The sequence below is a fragment of the Cygnus atratus genome, chromosome 5 (assembly GCF_013377495.2).
Source record: "Cygnus atratus isolate AKBS03 ecotype Queensland, Australia chromosome 5, CAtr_DNAZoo_HiC_assembly, whole genome shotgun sequence".
Lineage (NCBI taxonomy): Eukaryota > Metazoa > Chordata > Aves > Anseriformes > Anatidae > Cygnus > Cygnus atratus.
In genome coordinates, this window is record NC_066366.1 from 154471 (window position 1) to 176463 (window position 21993).

The 21993-nt window shown below is 38.1% G+C and overlaps 2 protein-coding genes across 3 annotated transcripts in view; both read left to right on the forward strand.

Moving 5' to 3' along the window:
• Positions 1-7076: 7076 nt before the first annotated feature.
• On the forward strand, positions 7077-8259 carry PTH (parathyroid hormone). The gene is made up of 2 exons (XM_035550390.1): positions 7077-7162; positions 7986-8259. Exons 1-2 carry the CDS (start codon positions 7077-7079, stop codon positions 8257-8259), a joined length of 360 nt encoding a protein of 119 aa, XP_035406283.1.
• A 4952-nt stretch (positions 8260-13211) lies between these two features.
• Positions 13212-21993, forward strand: part of BTBD10 (BTB domain containing 10) — a 30231-nt gene continuing 21449 nt past the window's right edge. Inside the window, exons 1-2 of one of the 2 annotated variants that reach the window (XM_035550328.2) lie at positions 13219-13349; positions 20490-20648. In XM_035550328.2, coding sequence (XP_035406221.1) covers positions 20548-20648 — 101 coding nt within the window. In that variant the 5' untranslated portion in view covers positions 13219-13349; positions 20490-20547. Of the gene's footprint in view, positions 13350-20489; positions 20649-21993 lie in introns of both variants that reach the window. The other variant, XM_035550329.2, reaches the window with a different exon arrangement.

The window sequence follows — 21993 nt, forward strand, 5'->3', positions numbered from 1 at the left end:
TGTATACAATACAACACATTTTTGTCCTTAGGAACAGTTATTCGAAAGTCTGCATCTTCCTGCATGTTTGCATAGCACCTAACACAATATTTTCTTTCATAATCCAAACAAAACAATGTTTTTTGCCAGTTCTCTATTCTCCATATTTTTAAGCTGTTTATGACAGATTTTTTTCAGAACATTCACTGGATTGAAGGAGAAATCTGAAATGTTATTTTTCATTTGTAAATTGAACTCATCATTCCCATGAGATTTCATCAAGCTCCAGATCGCTTGCTTGGATACTATCTGCTCATCTGCAGTGACTGCAAAAAATATGGGAATATGAACTTGAAATGCTTTTTCAGTAGAAAGAATAGGAAAATATGTGGCTACCTGCATAGAAAATGCAGATCTTCATTGCTCCATCCTGGGTCATCCTGAGTTGAAAATGCTATTTTATGCAGAGCTCGCATATTCACTGTTTCAACAGTCTTTTTAGGTCAAATCTCTTACTTGTAGGTATCTGCTGTTCCCTAGCTCCCACCTCTAGATTCCAGTGGATACTAATATGTAATTACTCAAAACTGTTTTAGTAGATGTCTTAATGGATTTGAAAATGTTTTAGAATGTGCATGTGTGTGCAGATATATGTTCAAGAGAGGGTTCCTAAATCTTGAAGCCTTGAGTGAGGTTCTTAAGCCTGGAAAAGGAGAGGGGGGGATTTTAGATTCATCCCTGTCCACAATGCTAGATGCATTTTCTGCGCGTTTTCAGGGATTACTTATGCTCTCAAAACTGGTCTCCTTGTGTGGCTTGTCAGGGATGCCATGTCAGTTTCAAGGAAAACAAAAAAGAACACAAGCCCCCATTAGAGCTATACTACATTTCATGTCATTAAATGGGAACTCAAGCCTGAATCAAGTATTTACAGCTAGTAATAGGCCAATACACACTGTGGCCTATATAGGAATATGTGTCTGCATATGCATATACATATACATAATTCCATTTGGTATTGACCCCAGAAATCTGATGATCCAACACTTTCGAGTTCTGTACCAGCTTCTTATCTACTGAAAAAGGTCATGAAGTACACTATGCTTCATTATAGCAATGTATTCAGCAAGACACTGACAACATGTTTCATTGTCATCAGGGCTATTATTCCACTAAGTAATTATTGACTGTAAAATAATTTATCAGAACTTTTACATCTGAAGTAATATCTATAGTTTCATATACAATTCTATAAACATTTATACCTTTAGTCTACAATTCCCTAAAAGTTATTTAGCAATGTGTCAATACCTATGAATTGAAATTAAATAAGGCTTTCCTTAACATTCACATTATACAACTGTATTTTTGTTACTGACCACTGAAATGTCTCTGTAGGGAATAAGATCTCATCTTCATGACTTTCCTTAACAGCCATTTTAGCATTCCTCCTGGATGTTCTGGGCTGTTTCTCCAAGCTTCAGATTCTTCTCATGAGAGAGAGATGAGGTAAGCACAGCTCTCCATTTAGGCTTCAAAACAGCCATGTAATGCTATATGAAATTCTATGCAGCCATGCTATAGGGTGGCATGCAAAGAGCAAACACTCATACATTCATGATTATGTCATCAAAGCCTGACATGTCCATGACAGGTCAATAGAGATATTCGTAATAAACTGGATATCTCCATTATGTAACTTGGATAAGCTACATTGAGAGCAAAAATGGGTGTCCATTCAGACGTTGCATGTTTCACTTAATCAGTGAAAATTCTAAAATTAATCTGGATCACAATTATCATTACAGTGTCTAGATTAAGTCCCTAGGCAACCAAGTGTACTTAAAGTCAGGTGAATGGGACTAGACTCTACTAGCTTCTGTTTTCTTCCTAATCTTTTTCTCAGTGACATTTGCATTTAATCTGTATTTGCCTAGATGTCCATAAAAGAGAAACAAAGAGCATCAATTTTTTACTTTCCTTACAAAGAAATCAGGGAGATTTGTGAACATTCTGATTCTCAGATGAAAAATGCTATGTAACCGGATAAAAATTATTTCCAAGTTTGCATTTATCAGTAGCTGCAAAAAATGCATTTTATGAATGTGGTAGACCACCTTTTGATTTTCACTTGTCTGCAGGTTTTTTCATCTAATTGGAAATTGGCATGTGGTTGAAGCTTCATCTAGCTGCAAGAACCCAAAAGGCACCTGAAGATACCCAACATTGCTTACATAAATTACCAGACATGCTCCTGTGGTATTTGAAAAGCCACAAATCTTGTCAATCAAATGAAGTTCTAAAGAGTTTACTGACTGTCACTTTGGATCTTCATTGTGTCAAGGCAGAACATTCCTCGGACACATTTAGAAAGGTTGTCTCACCAGTTATCCAGTGTGTGACCAATTATCTGTTCCCTTGCTCAATGATCTACTAATATTCTCTTAGTCATAGTTGCAGTTAGAATGCATTTTATCTGGAACTGCCTACCAGAACAACCAAAGTGGCAAAAAACTGATTTTGTAAATAACATGGAAAAAAAATAACTTTAACAGTTAAATCTTAAATCTAGGGGATTAGAATCCAGAATTCTTAAGGAATATTAATACACCAGATTATATAATTGATTTGTGAAAATATTTCTTAGTCACTTAGTGTATAATCCTAGAAAAGTATTGTATCCTCTAACCATATTCCAGTAATGTACCTCAGGATGTGTTTAGTTTCAAGGTGCAGCATAATACTTTTTCCTAACAAAAATGAATAGACTTTACAAAGTAGATTATTCAGTATTCAGTATTTTTTGAATATGGCCATTGTTTACCTACCTGGCTGTAAAATCCATCTAATTGCTTCCCACTTGTCTTCAACCTTGGTGTCTGATTACATGCAATGGTACCAATTCAAAGTAAGGTGTCATGCCCCCTGCAAACAAACACAGTGGTTTTTTTTCATGCACTGTTGATTAAAGTATCTGTACAATCTATAAGGGAAGGTTAAGGAAGGGTAGTTCTTTGATCAAGATACAGACTTGTCAGAGGAATAGGCTGTGGTCAGATTTTCCCTCCCACCCTGTCATTTCAGCATCTTCAGTTTTTCATCTCTCTCTCTGATAATGCAACAATATACAATAATTGCTTGCAATCAATTGACAAATTGGTTGCCTTTCTCTGGTAGATACCTGAAATATCTAACGGTTTATAGTTTCTGGACTGCTCTATTCAGTTCTACTCAGTTTTATACATTGGCTCATTCATAGCCTGCCATCTTCAGAACATGGAAACTCAGAATCCACTGTGGGTTTTCTTGTCTTGTTCCAAGAGAAGCAAAACTTGTATCCTGTCTCATTTGTGTGCACTAGAAATGTACTCTCACTAACACAAGGTAATTTCCTAAAAAACTTGTGATTTTTTTTTCCACCCATTATTTATATGCACACATAAATTCAAAGGATGATGAAATGCTTTTTCATAGCAGAGATATTTTATTTTTGCATTCGTTCCTTAAGAGTTTATATACCTCTTTTTACCACAGTGACTACAAATTTTGGTTTTAAGCCTCCCACTGAACAGAATTTCAGCAGGTGTTAGCCCCGATTTCTCCTCTTCCATTAAGTAGTGCCCAAAAGGGACCTGATTTTTTTTTTTTATGGGGATGATTAAGAAAGAGAAAAAAATAAAACAGAACATGAATCTTCATCTTTCTTTTTCAACATTAAAAGAGCTCAACACCATTTTCAGCTGACAGTTACTCAGTGAATACACTGTGTTCAAAGAAAAATGTTCAGTTACAGTGTTTTGTAAAAGAATTACATTCATTTGGTCCACTAGCTGTCATTCACACATTTGATATGCCATGTTTAGTGAACACACATGACATGAGATGAGTATTTTCAAATAACCTGATTTCTGGATATCAGGGATAGTCCAAAATATTTTTTTTTCAGTATATACAGATAAAGCAATATTTAACTGCAATGAAAAGTTTCTATAATAACTATCACAGGCTCTATTAGTTAACAAATGTTGTATATATATTTCAAGTTTTAATTCTTTTTATTATTATTTTTGTATCTTCTCTCATTCAAGGAAAATATTGCAGTTCTAATTTGTCTTCTATATTTTTTCACATGCAAGTGCCTTCAAAGGATCAAGTTTAGCAATCTTTGCTTGAGATTTTGGGTACAACCTATTTAGTACCTTTGAATAAAAATGGCATTGAATAAGCAATCCTATTTCAGAGTTGCTATAAAGATTAGGTACGCATCAAATCAGCCAGCTAAAATTACATCTTAAGGGTATCTGCACTAACAGACTCTAAGCTGTCTGAAGTCAATGAAGTATTTTCAATGGCAATATACTCTGGTGCTTTCTCTGTCTCATTTTTATTCAAGGCTCCAGCCTGGGGTCTCTTCCAGATTTACATGTGCATTGTAAAGTATGCAACTTCAACAGAAAGAATAACATCTGCAGCTCAGGTTTGTTAATACTCATTTTGCAATTGTCCTTAATGGCTCATTGCCCATTTTCACTATCTGTTGCTACCAGTTTATACGAAAGCATGATTTTTTTTAATGCCATGTTCATGCTATATGTTGAGTCACTAAAGCCTTCAGGTTAGCGCTGTTAGTGGCTGAAGTGGATATAAATCTCCTAAGAAAATGTATCATCCCCATAAACCTCTGTATGCTTTCTTTTTTGTGTAGGTAGAAGGATATTGATGACTGATTAATACTGGAAGCCAGCTCTATCCTGATCTCTTGAACTTGTTTAAGTGGATTATTTCTTTACTTCTCAGATTACTATTTACTGAGGGAACCATGAACTCTTTTTAGATTTTTTTTGGAGCTTCTGTGTTTCCCTCCTTTCCCCATGACAATACCATCTTTGTAATTCAATAGTATAAAATATCTGTTCTGCCTTTTTGTGAAATACTACAGGTATATAGATAGCATAATCTAAACGGTATTCACTGTAAAAGCAATGATCGCTTCCAAATGGTGTGTTAAAGTGTGCAGATGTAAACATTTTTTTTTTCTGATTAAATGGGCTAGAAACCAGAAGAAGCATCTACTGCAGGAAAACTATCATGCAGCCAAAATTAGTCTTTATTCATACATATGGGATAGTATTATTTACACATTTTACTTCTTAGAATGTAGGCAGAGTTCTTTATTTCTTTGCTAAAATTTTTAAAGTACTAATTTATATCACAGCCTCTTCAACTGCCTCCACTTTAACACATTTGAGTGATTCAGGTATATCCATAAGTGTAGGTAAACAGGACAATGGGTTTCTAACACTATATTTTAATAACTTTTCAGTACCATCAGTTTCTCATTAAAAACATGACCTTCTATCATCTCAGGGCTTCTGCTCCTCTTCGGTATATTCTTTTACCAAGAAACCTGGAATCTGACCTAAAGTGTCAGTTACCTATTCTTATAGGTATAACTGTTCTTATTTCCCACAACTATTACACATATTAGCTTTTCAATATTTTTATCTTGCATTTGTAGATCACTAACCCACTGCCTGCAGTTAACATCACAAAGCTGCAAATCCTTCCAACCAGCTTCAGAGATCACACTGGCTTGGGCACAAATCTATGAGTAACGGGGGACTTGAATTTAAAAGTCAAACTTCTTCACAGCTACCAAGGATACTTTTTCGCTGAGATCTTTCTTTTCCCTGTAAATGCCAAATTAACAAAAGCATCTGAGGGTGGGTACAAGAGGGTCAGGAGGGTGTGTGTTGAGAGTGACATCAACTGAGACAATAAAAGGGCTTCTAAGTTACTTAGAAGCTCTATTTTAGAGTTACATTTAAGGGGTTCACTAAACCAATTCAGTAGTCTTTAAATATACTTGACATCAAGAGACAGTCATCTGCCGACATACCCAAACGAGAAATCTGTTTAAGATAGTATCTGGTAAGTATATATTTTATTTCCAAGTTCTCTAGGAGACTTATCTAGACGATTTTGTCATTGATTCATTATTGAGCTTTTACTTTAGCTTCTTTTCAGACTTAAAAATAATATCTTATAGATAAAGTGAATGTATGTAAGATCAAACTGTTTTATTATCTGAATGGTATATTTGAAATGCAGAAGTTTGAGACAGTAAGCTAGAAATATCTTGAAGTGAATCCAAATTTTTAATATTGACTAGATGGACTGCTAGGATCACATTCATTGTATCATGTAAGATGCCATGTAGTAAATGCTTTTCTGACCTAGTGTGAAACTGCAGAAAATAATGCAAGAACGGCATTCTGGAGTTTTATATTTCTTATGTTTATGTTACTGTCTATCAAATTTCTTAAGCTCTAGCAAAAAAAAAAAAAAAAAACAAAAACTTTTCTGGCTGTCAATACTGAAAATCCAAACTGGAAACTGAAATTTTGTCTGTGTCATATCTGCTTGTTGTAGCATCATCAATAAAAAGTATTCTTCAAGTACAAACCAAGCAGAAATATTGCTGATGATGTAGAAAGCAGAGTGGAAATCATACTGGCAAGGCAGGATTTACAATGAAAAAATGCAGGGCTTAATTCTCATTTCTCTATTGTGAGATTATTGTGAGATTCTCTATTAAATGGAGAATGAAATAACTCAGTAGAGATATGTCACTATGCAAAATTGTCAAGAAGAGTGTCAGCCTCTTCATTCTAAAGAAAATGCAACTAGATGACACGAAAGAAATAGCTAAAAGAACAAAACTTTTCACTTGCATAGCTATATATAAGTATTTCAATACACTTGGAGCATACCAAGTATAAATGATAAATAGTGGAACTAAAAGAACACTGCTTTTCAGCCAGTCATTGAAAACATGGGTGCCTAGATGAGGATGATGCAGAGCAGCTAAGGCTGACAGAAGTTTTTAGACTTGCCTACAAAGTTACAGTAAGTTGTTCACAAAACTTGGTATAGAACTAAATTCTTCTGTTGCATTCCTTGCTCTAACCCATTTCATGAGAAGAATGTTTTTAAAGTCACTTCTCTGATGTCTTTCTTCAACCTTTCTTTTTTAGAACAGTAATTACCTGAAATACAGATTTATACGTGTATTAATTACTATCTTTGCAGACAAAATGACTTCTATAATAAATCTGGCCAAGACTGCAATGATTTTATATGCCATATGCTTTTTTACAAACTCTGATGGAAGACCAATGATGTAAGTACATTATTATACACTTCCAAATTTTGCAGGATAATGTTAGCTGTTCTTGAGAAGATGGTCAGTTTGTCTGTATACAAGTGTATGTCAGGATTTCTATCCCTGTTTTTGAACCCCTTGGCCCAGTCAGCCAAACACTGTCTTCTAGGCACATTGTTAGAGATCTCATACACAGAGTTCTTAAACGTTTTTTGAAAATAGTAGAGGAAGAAAAGTCACGTAAGTGTTCTCTTAGGAAGATCACTGGGGACAGTTGGACCAGATGATCTTGGAGGTCTTTTCCAACCTTAATGATTCTGTGATTCTGATTAGATGTTTGGGGGATCCTAAATAGGAAAACATCTTTCTTATTGTGCAAGAGTCTAGCTGGACCTCACCTGTGGGCACTAACATCAATCATCATTAAGATAAAAATCCACAGGAAACCATGCTTCCTTAACTCTAGTGTTCACAGAAGAGTACTCTGAACAAATACCATAATTTTATTAATCAGTTAACTCTTGCCATGTAAGCCCTAAGCTTAACTACAACAGATAAAATAAATGATAAATATACAAACACTATTTAAACACTATTGTCATAGAACCGAACTACTTCCCATTTTTGATGCCTTCTGACTAATATATCTATTGTCATTAACAAATTACCATCCACGTTCCTTCTCTTCTCCAGATGTTATTCTATCTCTTACAAATTAGAAAGGAAGGTTGTACAGCTCTGTATTGCTGAACATTACAAAAGTTCCCAAGCCTGGGTTTTGAGAGAAAATCATGAATTCAAGAAGACTCTGCGTCTGTTCCTTTGCTTTCCTTTCTTTCAGGAAAAGATCAGTGAGTGAGATGCAATTAATGCATAACCTTGGAGAGCATCGACACACCATGGAAAGACAGGACTGGCTTCAGATGAAACTGCAGGATGTGCACAGTGCCCTTGAGGATGCTAGGACCCAGGGGCCTCGAAACAAGGATGATATTGTCCTGGGGGAGATAAGAAGTCGGAGGCTGCTCCCTGAGAATTTGTGGGCACCAGGGCAGAAAAAAAACATCGATCTGGACAAAGCTTACATGGATGTACTCTTTAAAACAAAGCCATAATGAAAAGACCAAGAGCATTATATCTGTCCAAGTAAGCATGTGTCTGTAGATCACTGATCAAGTAGGGCCTTTTATTATTATTTATTCAAACTACAGAAAGGATTAAAGGCTCCTTTCAAGACTGTAGCCCCCACTGAGTTAGGCATTTCACAGCCAAATAAAAAAATGTATTTACAGGCCACCCATGACCATTGCTGGTAATTTCCGGGTATCTTTTAAATAGCTAATATACCTTACAAATTTCCAGGGAAATTAAAAACAAACAAACAAACAAACAACACCCTAAGAAAGCTAAAAATCATTTAAGACCAGTTCTACCACTCTTACGTAGAGAGCATCTTTCTGTAATCACTAGGTCTACTTGCCCTGTTAATCAACAGTGTATAAATGCATTTGGCCTACGGTTAAACTTTAACTTTGTACTAATGAAAATATGTAAATTTAAATCCACATTTATTTTCAGAAGAAGGCCTAAAACCAGATGAAATTCAATTGCATAGCAAAAGCTGCATGATAATAACTTCAGATTAAAGACTGCAAGCATAAAAAGTAGAAGCAGGAAAGCAAAGCTTAAGATTAAAGTAGAATGAAATAGAATTAAAACAAGTTCTGTATGAAAGAGAAGAATGGAATTTTGCAAAATACAGAAATGAAGGGAAGGTTTGATTAACTTCCCTCTTTCAAAGGATGACAACCCATAATTAATTGCAGAAACTGTGGGAGCAGAGATGGTAGCACATATTTATTCATGCCCCTAACTATAGAACTGGGAATGATTCTACACCAGACAAACACAATTGAAACAAAGATGTTGCAATACTTACGTTTGTCCCTCCTTCAGTCTATAAACTATCTATCTATGAATTTCTGCATATTGTGTTTAGGCCTCACGGCTAAGTAATGTTTGTTTGTGAGACTAGTGGCTCTCATAAATAAAATTACTTATTTCACATGTACACTTTTATAAAATTGGGATTGCAGTTTGTTAAATCCCTGAAATGAAAATTAACATGTAGAAATCAACATCTGGTACAAGAACCATTAGATATAATACATGAAAACTCTGAGCAGGATTCAGAAAGAATTGGACATAAATACAGGTGGGGAAGAAAACAATGATAATAACAGTAATATTAAAAAAAACAAAAAGGTGCAAATACAAAATTATTTTGAATAGTATATACAAATATGTGCTTAGGAGCTCAACCATTTCTGACTAACAAGAACATTTTCTCAGTAGGAGTAATGGCAGTTTCCTCCAAACTTGCCATTGCCAGAATTCAAACCTAAATGAATTGCTGCTCTAAATTGCTGCCAAAGCACCTGTGTGTTCCCATACCACTTCTTGTTTGTTTGACGCCTAGCACATCTTGGGGAACCCAGTGAAAAATTCATATATAATTACAAATATAAATGCAATCTGCTGGAGGCTAGAAAGGTATTCATAACTAGTGAACTGTAGTTCATAATCTAGGCTGTACTTTTACTAATGTAAAGGCCCTGGTGCTGCAAGCAAGCGAGCAGATGACATAGCAGTGCACACCAGTGTGCCCCCCACACAGGGAAGGACTCCATGCCACTTGTCTGTTTGTAGAATTGCCTTAAAATGCACTTTCTATTTATTCTTTTATCAGACATCTGTGCTAACTTAAAATTGCATTTTTGTACCTATGTCTCACATATGTATTACAAAATAAAGTGGACCAAAAGCTCTTGGACATTATTTGGAAGCATAACTGTCACTATTTAGTATTTTGGGCATGATTACTAAACCATTTTATTTTATCACAGCAATATAAATACAAAAAAAAAAAGGCAATTTTAATCTTTCCTTTTGTCTTTCCTGCATACAAAATCATACTGATGGTTAAAAATAAAGGTGTTTACCTACCACAAATCCATTTACTTCCCCTTACAAGAATGACACACATACAGAAAGTATATAACCTTCAAGTACCAAATTCAAAACCTTTTCCCTTTTGATTAAACAAAGGATTCTATTATCTAAACAACTTTTTCTTCCTAATCTTCAGCTATCCTGTAGATGAAAGATGTTTACACAAATATTTTAACTTTCTGCACATTTCAAAAGACACATGTTGCTTACAGAGGGCTTCAGTGGGGCAGATAAAGCACCACTGAACATTGTTTAGCCAGAAATATAGCCACAGACAAACTATGCCCAGCACTGCCTCATTTATGGCTAAAATCATGCTTGCTTTGCCCACATCTGGTATGACTCTGCAGAAGGACTAAAGACAGCACACTGGCAGATGAATTAATGCTAGGTAATGCCCATTAGAAAATAAAAGATGTAATTTGAATGAAATTACTTCTTAATAATTATTTAGAAAACAGGTTTGTTACAGCTTTTCAGCATAAATTTCTGATCAATGTAGCAGCAGCCAAAACTGCAAAATGTTGAGAGTGGGGCGGAGGATGTTATCAATAGTATAATACCATGGTATAATGCACAGGTTTGTCTTCACCTGGACTAACGTGCAATTTTGGTTATCTCTGTTTCACAGATTAAGGGGACTAGGAAGAAATAGGGCCACTAAAGCAGCTACATATGATTATAAATAGTAACAACAGGAGCCAGAATAGAAATAAAAAGAGGCATGATAAAGATCTATGGAAGAATGAGCAGTACAGAGAAACAAATGGTATTGACCACCTATCTTCCCATAAGAACAGTGAACCAGAGGCAAAGGATTGAGCTTGCACATGGCCAAATACTAGCTGTTAGCTAGTATGAACCAAAATCACGTCTCCAGACAACATTGCTGGAGGAGACACTTCAGTCATGACTCTCCAGTGCATGCAAGCTCTTTTCCCTGCCTTAGATTTACACCAGGGTGTCTATTTGCTTCTAAGCACTGAAATTCTAAGTTCGCTTGCATTTCACAACAGAATCAGACATGCATGTGACCACCAATGGAGACTTCCTGTGTCTCCTGTTACAGTGAGGTAAGGTTAGAAAAGTAGTAAGTCCACATCCTTTCTCATCCATAGGATCAGCCTCCCAAAGATGGGGTCCTACAGTGTCTCTATAAGGCCTCTTCCGTTCCTTGAAGAATGCAGTTTCTATGCATCCGAGGCAGAAAACCTTGTTTTCTGGTTTGACAAAGGCTTTTTGCTAAGACCTGTGCCCTCAAACACCTCAAACATCTGTGCAGATGGACATCGACTGTACACACCTCTTTTAGATAAAATTATTAGTAAAAAGAAATATAATCGTGTTTCTCACTCATGATTCATTACTGAAGCATCAAGCATTAACATCAATATCCATTCTCAGGGGAAATAAAACAGTGGCACATAAAAAAAAAAAAAGGCATGAAATATTAACAAAGCTAAAATCATGAGAACTCCAATTAAAATCTAGACAAATGGTTAAGATCTGTAGGCAAACCCTGCTGCTGGTGATTTGGTTTTCCTAGCTGCTTCTAACTTTGGCTGCTGTAAATATTGCTGTTTTGTATTGCTCAGCTTACTGTTAGTGTGTAACATCTGATTCCTCACCTAGCTAGCACATTCAAATGCTTTTGTGCAGCCTGCATTGCCTGTCATTGTTTTTACCCGTGGATTTCTACAACTGCATGGTTCGCCTCTGTGTGGCTATTGTAAAGGATGGAAAACAGAATTCATTTAAGGGATTCACATTTGCAGCAAAGCTTCTGTCTTTTATGGGGCATTTTGGTACAGTAAAGACACAAATCCTGGGTCAAAGGGCATTGGCTATCGAGTTCCAGTCTTTGGAATCTGATAGCCAATTTGTCAACTTCTTCCACTGGTTTGATAATGTTGAAAAATAAACAACAGCAATACATCTTTAAGTCTGACAATGCCCAAACTCAGATTGTCAGGCACATTTCTGCAACACTCCCACCCACCTGAATCACAAATATAACTTTGGCTAGTGTCACTCTGGTAATGACTCACTGCACAATAGCTACGATGTACATGACTGAGTCCAAAGGAATCTTTGTCACATGTATTTCTTCACATTCAGACATCTCTCCTCCTCTTTTACCTTTCCTCTTAAGCTCTATCTTCCTCTCTCAATTTTCATAACAATCAACTAAAAATGGCTTAAGCTTTCAATGCCACTGCCCAAAAGCCAGCTAGTGCAATTTAAGCACTTAAATAGATGTGCAATCCATAATATTACTGTTTCCAGCATTTTCTGCATCGATTTCTTAAGTCAGAACCCTGCTCAAGGTGAATAGACTCATCAGCAGGATATAGATTGAAATTCCCTCTTACCTGCATGATTGCCCTGGGAGGTCTGGCCCAACAGAGGCTTAGAACAGCATTTTATGAGACTCTGAGATGCCCCCATGCTCAATGGGGCTGCCCCAAAATAACCACTGTGCAACCAAACTGGCTTTCCACCATGTACAAAGGGGAACAGACAGACATTCAAAACTTGGGGCATGGATTTGCTCTTCCTCCTTCCAGACCCTCCACTAGTTGTAATTTGCTTGAGCACACGTATTACCTGGAGTTCTGCAGCCCTTCACCTGATAATAAAGCTGTGTGTGCTTAATAGTGGTGATATAAAGGATATCCTAGAAAAGAGACAGCTGTTGCTTTCAGACATGTACATGGCTAGACCGTGGTACCAGATTTTCTCCCTGCGTGAGCAGTGCTCAGGGCTCAGTGTCACCTCAACAGCTGAGGCACTTGAGCACACTGAAGATGCCGTAACGTGGGACATGGCAGTTCCGCAGAGGAATCACGGAATGAGACACAGTCACCGATTATATTCCTAACGGGACTGCAGATGACGCAGCCCGTGGAACCTAGAGGTCCGTATCAAGCCGAAATAACGTCCTTCGGGTTTAACCCGGGAGCGGCTCTTCACAAACGGCGGGCGGCGCTCGCTCCCCAGCTCGGCCTCTGAGGGAGGCCCTCCCCTAGCAACGGCGTCGCCGCGCGCCCGCAAAGTCTCGCGAGATCTCAGCGCCACCGTCTCCTCCCCTTGCGCGCCGCCGCGGCTGTCGTGAGAGGTGGTGGTCGACGGGCCTGGGCGCAGCGGCGGGAGGCGGGGGCTCGGGCTGGGGCTCGGCCGCGGCGCCGTGGGGGTGAGTGGCGGCGGGCGGGCAGGCCGGGCGGGCGGGCGGGCGGGCGGCGGCGGCGGCGGCGGCGGAGCGGCGCTCGGGCCGGGGCCGGGGCCGGGGCCGGGGCCGGGGCCGGGGCGGCCGGGACCGCCGGGGCGGCCGGGACCGCCGGGGCCGGGGCCGTGTCTGCGGACCTGCGCCCGGGGAACCGCACGGCGCCTTCTGAGGGACGTCGCGGTAGCGCCGGGAGGGTCTCGGCACCGGCGGCGCGAGGGCAGCACAGAGGCAGAGCCGCCCAGCACGCTGTCCTGCCCTGCTCCCCCAGCAGAGCCGTACCTGCCCCAGGACTGCCAGAACTAATTATCTTTTATAATTTTTATTTTTTTCCCCACATAACCAGATCTTATTTGCAGGAAAATATTTAATTCTTCCGTGGTGAAGCTGTCACAGTATAACTACGTGCTAGCTGCCCAATGTTACGTCTTTTTTCTGCTTCTGCGTCCTGTTGTTTGTATCTCCCATCTCACCCCGCATGTCGCTCCAGAACTCTTTCCTTTCAGAACTGGGACCCAGCTCTGTCTCAGACCTTCCCCAGATTTGTTTCTGTCAGTTGTCCGTCTCCTCTGCCCGAAGTAGAGGATGCCTGTTGTATCTTTTTGTTCGTCACTGTTGGCTGGCTTCTACAAGTTCAACTACTTGCTCAAAACCTGGCTTTTCAGTAGCCTTTGGACTGTCGTCTTTTGTTTGCCTTATTTTTGTTTGCTTCTGTCTTTGTGAATCATCTTGGGTAATTTATTTAAGGAGTACTTACCTGTTGCTTCACCTTCAATAATCCTTTTTCTGGAAGACCCTCTTTTTTTCTCTTCCATTTGCTATTAAACTAGATAGTTCAGAAATACAGCTCAAATTATCAGCTTCACACTGTTCACAGTTCTTGACCGAACGCTTCGCACTTGTTTTCTTTTATCTGATCTAAAAATCTCTCTCTGCATCATTTTGCAGGGGTTAATATGAACTCATATACCTTGAATGCAGTCAAAAGGAACAGGCTGATTTTTGACCATTTCTCTGTAGTTAAGGAAAACTGTTCCACCGCATTTGTTTTGCCAATCTGTCATTGTGGATTTGTCTCTGACTAGGTCTCTTTCATGCAAAACATCACAGATTTTTTTTTTCCTCTGTTAAGGTAGACAACTTCTCTTCCTAGGGACTTTTAATATTACATCTAGGTTTGTCCCATTTCTGTCTCCAAAAACTCATTATAGTGAATGGTGTCCTGTCTGTGGTCATCATTGACATCTACTCATGATGCTGTTTCAGACTGTTCTTCAGACAAATTTTTCAGCACATAACGTTTGTGCTTTTATCCAGTTTTTTAGTGTCAGGAAGACTGGGGGTTAAGAAAGACAACAGGTCAAAGCAGCTCTCATATCACTCACTGGATTCATTCTTGAAGCCCGGTTTTCCTTTTTTAGTCACAGTGGCACTCGAAAATGGTGAAATGGTTGATGTGTGGCTGACACTGCTTATTTTATTAGTCACAAATGTCATCACTGTTGGTTTTTCCTGTCACTTTGTTCTAATTTGTACGCTCTCTTAGACTGTATGTTTGAGGCTGGGGTTATCTCCTCCTGTATGTATACACAAAAATTAAAATCTCATTATGAGCTAATATTTTTCAGCACTGCTTTCCTCAATGGTGTTGCTTAAGTCTTGGCATGGTACTGTTCCTTGTCAATAAATGTATGTAGCTTTTAAAAATACATATACAATCAAATGCTAGTTTAGAATTCATGCAAACTGTGAAAAATATTTGGGACTTCCTTGTTTGCTGAGATTTATTTGTTACTGCTGGTGCGATCAGTGCTATAGACCTTGCTTGTTACTTTCTAGACAAAGAAATCTACCTGATCCTCTGTTTTATGGTATTCATCTCCTCGCTGGTGAGGCGTGCTACGAAGCCCTGTGTCTTTTCTTTGTTTTATGTTGTTGAGCCATGTGTGATGGCAGAGATAGTAGCAGCACAAAGTTGAGTTCTGCAATGAGGATTCTGATTTTGTCTAGAAGTTGCTCAATCCTTTGAACTTTTTTTTAATTTTTTTCATTTATTTATTTTTTTAACAGGTAAACCTAGGCTGATTTTACTCATTGAACACTAATACAGAAGGGGGAAAAATCACCTGCCTTCTTCTTTTTAGGTTTTCAGTATCAGATAGCTGTTTTATGGTCATATTCCCTACAAGAATTACAAAGTTAAAGCCTGCAATGTAGTCTCTGGGTATCTGTTACTCATGGTGCTATAAAAATGGGGGAATATCCGCTTCACATGACTGTTTCTATTGATTTTTTTGTTTGTTTGTTTTTCTTACTCATTAAAAGAAGCTTCAATCTTGACCTACTAGCTTCAGTGTTAGTACTGCGTTGCAAAGGATGTTTCTTAGCTATGCTTTTGTGAGTGTAAGTTTGATAACATTTCGATGATGAGGACTCATAAACCTGCTGCATGTGGCTAAGTTGCGGCTGCTGTCTGTGCTAGCTTGCAAGAAACTCACTTGGCAGGTATGGGTTTCCATGATATATGGTGTTTGCATTATTATCATGTGTACTTTGAACTGTATTCCTTAATTAGGATGTAATATCACGCTGTTCTTGCATTCCCAGTAAATCTTATTTGTAAGTTAGTTTTTTGTTGTTTATGCTTTCATGCTTTGACTAGAGGCAGTAAGCAGCAGATGGTCACCCTGTACAGTCTAAGTAACCGGTAGTTTAAAGATTGCCTGTCACAACTAATGCCAGGTTTTGTCCAAGCTGGTGACTTGTCTACTGGATCCCTCTGATTAACCTGGTTCAGCTTTACAGGGCATTTCACTGATGAAGCTGGTTAGAGCAGATGAGCTGCTGAAACCTGCCCTACTTTAGGAAACCTTTCTGACCTGCTTAAATCTGAGTAGCTGTAAGACTGCTGAGGTGTTATGTGCTAGTTTTTCTGCATGTTGTATTCTGTACTGACAACTGGAGCAATCAGTTCCTTGTTCCACCTGGTGCTGGAATGACTTCCTGGGCTTCTGCCTCAAAACTTGGGCTATTTTAATCTTATTTAGCAAGGCTCCAGAGCTATGCAGCCTTACATTTGTGCCCAATAAATATAATGTGTCTGGCTAGAAAAGTATTGAAAATTGTTTGAGGTTAGCTTTACTCCTTTCCTGAAAGATTACTGAAGATTTTTTTCCATCTGCAGTACCTTGAAGAATGCAAGTCCTGCATCTCACGGAAGTATGTGCTCTTCTCTCCACCATCTGATGTTTTCTAAATGTTGCTCAAACTGCTGTGTGCTCTTGTGTATTACCTTTTGTCATAGCACAGAACTGAATATGCTTGAAATATTATTGAACACAATCTGTTCTACTGCTATCACAAGTTAGTGTATGATATGTTCTTTTATGAGCTCCTGAAGTGGTGGTGTAAACACATTAATTACTGGTTTTTGGAGTGCACACATTGGCTCTACCACGTAGATTGCTAGCTTCCTGAACCCACTGCGTGGCTGTCTTTAGTTTTACTGTGTCTCCATAGCCTAAAAAAATCATAAATTAGTAATGATTTCAGTTTCAAGTTGATGTTAGCAAATCTATAGTGTTCTAGCTATGTTGAAAGGTTTAAAAATCTGTCTGCTTCCTGATTTGTAGCAGTACTGTTTTACAGAGTTTCTCCTTGTGCTAATTTTCAGTACATCAGCTGTCTTCAGAGGGGTCAGAAATCCTTATTTGCACCTAGAGAATTGCTTATTAGCTAATTAAATGGCAGTCAGGTTAGCCAATATACCAGTATTGTGTGTTCTACACAAGATCTTTGGATCTGATTTTTTTCTTTAATGTGTTCCCAGTACCTTTACCAACATTTTTCAGGTATTTTTTTTGATTTCATGGGAGGCATTTGGGTGGTATTTGGAACCACGTCCTCCTGCACTTATATTTTGTTTTACACCCAAGGTCAGAATTTTCTGCAAAGAACATTTGCTTTTGTATAAATTACCTGTATTGCCCACAATGTCAATCTATGCCAAAAAAAAAAATCCACAAAAAAACTGTCATCATTTGAACCACAGTTGAAGCATTTATTTCTTTTGCAGGAAAAAGTGGATTTGCAAAAGTGCTTAAAATGAATCAGCTGGACTAGTTAGACACAATTAGCAAATGCTGCATTCTGTAAAGTAACTATCTTCAATAAGAATAATTTTATGATGTTTTTCTGTTATTTATGGTTTTATGGGTTTGTTAAAACTTGGAATAAAACTAAAAAATACATTTGTTTATAATCAGCTCGAAAGCACTCTCAACAACAATCGAGAAGAATTGGCTGTGTTAGCAAGTTGTTTCTTAGAGGAGTGTTGCTTGTTAAGGTCTCCTTGAGTGGAGAACGCAGGGGAGACTTTCTTGTTTGTAAGTCCTTAGCATGGTATGCTTGGGAATTTATATTAGAAGTTTCACAAGATGTGGCTTTGGACATTTCAGGTTGTAGATCTTGGTCTCAGAATTGTGCTCCAGGTGTCAGGTGCGTGTGGGTCTAGTACTCCAGCAGTCTACATCGCTGAAACTCTCCTGTGGCTTTTCACATGCTCTGAGCTGGGAAAAGGGAATAGGGGGCAATCCTGTTTGCTCCTTTCTGTCCTTTTGTCACTTATTGTTTGTAATGGCTTAAACCTGGCACTGCACAGCAAAGCAGTTTGAGGAAGTAATCCTACTTAAAAGTTTTGAGTGCATGTGGAACTATACCCTCATGTCGAGCCTGTCATTTTCATTAAATGAACAAGGTGAAGAAGGCAGAAAGCATGACAAAACTTAAAGTGACCTTAAAGCGCCCTTTCAGCTGCAGTTTTTGTAATAACTGCTGCTTTTCCATGTCTGATGTCCTTATTTTAATAAGACCTAGCTGCTAGCTGACAAACCGAGCCTGATAAGGCACTGGTTTGGGTCCGTGTGAGAGGGTGAGGTGTTTGTAAGGCTCCAGATGGGAAGAGGGAATTTGTGGAAACAAACAAGCTTGGAAAGTGAGGTTGTGTGTATGGTGCTGCACAAGCCTGTCACTGCGGTGCTTCAGCAAGAAGGGAGTCTCCCCAGGTACCTGCCTTAGTCAACAGCTGGGAGATGGTGACCTGCCAGGTGGGAGTAATTGCCAAGGAGTAATTGTGTCGTCCCAGGTGGAGAGTGCTCTGTGCTTCTCCATGTAAACTCTTGTTGCCACAAGTAGTAAAACTTGCCGTTTATCTTGCTTGAGTGACTCAGTCTAATGAACGCAATTTGTTTCAGTCCAGGATAAAAGTTGTCTTCATTTTCATGCACAAGCAATATAAAAATAGTGCATCATACGGCACCTGTGTCCTGAGTGACAGCTGCTGAAGGAACTCACTTCTGGATTTGTAAACCAGGCTTCCTTCCCCTTGTCTCCTTAACAAGGCTTTTTCCATTCTGAACTAGGTTTTAGTTTCTTTGTTAAGTATCTAAGCACACTTGATACAAGAGCGTAAGTCCTATAACCTTCTGAGTTTATGTACTATCATCATGCAGTGACTGTGCTTTGGTAACCTGAATTTCCAGGTATAATACACACTGAAATGCTTGTTGAGGCTTTTTGCATGAGAAAGTTGAACATTTGCTGTAATTTTTGATGAAATTAAACCTTTAATGAAATGTTTTTTTTTTTCTTTCCCTGACTTTATGTGAACACATGACCTTATTAGTCTTCCAACCAAAGTGTATGGAATTATAGAAACTGTAGCAGGAAAAGAAACTATATGGTGGAAATTATAAAAGGCTGCAGCTTTAACATTGTGACTAAGCAGCTGCTCAGCAGTTCACGTGTGAATGGTGCTGAAGACAAAAGGTTAAGCAAATATCTAAATTTTGGTTATACAAGAACATAAGGGATTTGCAGGACAGACTGTAAATAATCTGTTTACTCATTTTAGCTGCAAAAAAATATTTCATTCTGGGAAATAGTATGAAATCTATTTTCTTTGTTTAAAACTGAACATGAAAGAAAAACTGGTATGCAAGTAACCTTTCTAAGGAGCTAGTTCTCTACTATTCCCCTGTAATAAAAATTTTGGGTCTAAATATAGCTGGAAGCTTTTCTCTTTTACATGACAAGAAGGTCTTTATTTGAGAAGCTACAGTGTTTTAAAGGAGAAGTCTCAGTTCCTTTGGGACTCACTTCCAAAAAGGATAAGTTGCATAGAATGTAATGGAAATATACTAATTATGAGAGTGGGAGAATGTGATGTTTCTAAAATATTTAGCCTAAGATTTAAGAGAAATGTGGTAGGCTTATCTATCTGTTACTGGGTTTTTCCAGATCATACTGTCATGTATGTTGGAAAAGACCTCAAAGTTCATCGAGTGTAGGTGCTGTAGAACCATCAGCTGGTCACTTGGGGCTGCTTCATTGCTTTTGTAACCAGGTCATTTTGATCTATAAAACTGTCTTGACAAAAGGGTTGTTTCTAGGCCTGACTTTAGTTGTTTTGGATTGTTTTGAATGACAGTAACGAAGTTATTTTTATCTGAGAGTGAATTTTTAGTGGGCGTTCAACATAATATTGTACCTCAGTCAAAGCAAGGGCAGGGTTATGATGATTTGTACTTTTCTATGAAATTTTGGTCCTTTCTGCAAAATTCAGTGAAACTGGACTGGATTGAGTGTTTCTAAGTATTGTTGTTTGTTCCCTTTTGGAGTAAGGACTCAGATAAAAATGTTAATCTTAATTCTGTTTTCCTTTTGGACAGCCACTCAAATTGTAAAACTAATCTTTTTACATTGGGATCTTTCTTTGAATTATGTTGATACATTTGAAAGAAAGTGATGTTTGCCTTGTGTTTTATAACTAGTGACTTTTCTATTTGGACACAGTGGAATTGTGGCAGAAACTGAAGTTATCTGCCAACACTTATAGAACTGGTACTTATAACAAAATAATCTTTTTAGTGCAGGTATCAGCAAAATGTGTAGAAGATTATTGTTTTGTGTTTTAGAAGTCGTGCTTCAGAATACCCTATGTTCTGTAATCTTTATTTTAAACAATGAAAACTAACAACACTAAACTATGCATCTGTCTCTTTTTTTCCTGTATGGAATTATTCAAAGGTAAACACTGCTCTCTTAATGTAGGTTGTGAGTGCTGCATGTGTGCTTTTGAGAGCAGTAGTGTGAGGAAGCTTACAGTGGAATGGCAGGACGGCCTCATCCTTATGACAGTAACTCCAGTGATCCAGAGAATTGGGATCGGAAATTGCATAATAGACCTCGTAAACTTTGTAAACATTCAAGGTAGGTGCTATGTACAATCCATTGCATCTCAAAACTACAATAAAAACCTATTCTAAAGGCTACTGTATCTGGTTGTGGCAAGTCCTGTCATAAATTTCATAGTTCTTTTGAAAAGGAATGCTACTTAATTCTTCTAAAACATGTTTCCTAACTGATATGTCAGCTTCCCTAATCTATCTGTGCTTACATTTGCTTTATGGTGAGTGAGATCTTTGTCTCTTTCCTCTTTTTTTTTTTTTTCCCTAAATATCTTGTGTATATCAAGACACCACTTGGGTGGTTAAGTACCTAAATATCTGGGGCGCTTAATGTGAATGATTTGCTTCCTGTTCATCGTTTTTTAGCCATTTGGTATTCTCTGTTAAGTAGCACATTTAAAATACTTGCAACTTGGTCATGATGATACCTAATGGTTGCTTGCATGCAAGTATCATGCTTTATAGCATTTTCTTTGTAAAGCTGTGTGTCTGACCTTGCTTCCACCACCATGAGAATGTTTTCTAAGTGCTTCTAGAAGATATTCTGAAATTAATTAGTGTTTTTCCAGCATATAGTGTTCAAAAAAAATGATTTAAGCCAAGCAATTAGGTACCTAGCAAATGTATGTGAAGAAACATGTTGCTGGAAATATATACAAGCATCCAAAAAAGTGTGCATCTTCCGAGTTCTTTGGCCTTTTAGAAACACTAAATATAACAACATCTCTGTTAGCTAGCTAAAATTGTTAGTGATGTAAGCTTTCCTACATTTAAGATGATAAGAAAAGAGCGAGGGAGCACATTCAGTAACAGCAAGTTAATTCACATTTTTATTGTATAGATTCAGGTAAACTGGACTGCAGCGTTGCCCAAAGCATTTTGCAAGCAATTAATATTGTTGGTTATTTTCCTGTCATTAAATCTTGGATAATTGAGAGATGTCCAAGAGGGCAGGAAAAAAAGAATGCGCTGGTAATTAAAAGGTTCACAGGGAGACTCAGGTAATTATAGGCCTGTTTGTGACATTACTTCTACAGTGAATAAAGGAATGGTTCCCGCAGAACTGAAGTGGGAGGCTCCTGCTGCTGGTCACTATAGGTTTATGGAATATAGCTTTGTACAGCTGATCTTTTTGTTAGGATTACAGCGTCTGGTAAGCAGTTGATCTGTGCCCTTTATTTAGGGTCAAGATGGGGCCCAGAATCACAGAATTGTCTAGGTTGGAAGAGACCTCCAAGATCACCTAGTCCAACCTCTGACCAATACTAACAAGTCCTCCACTAAGCCATATCACTAAGTTCAACATCTAAACGTCTCTTAAAGACCTCCAGGGATGGTGACTCAACCACTTCTCTGGGCAGCCCATT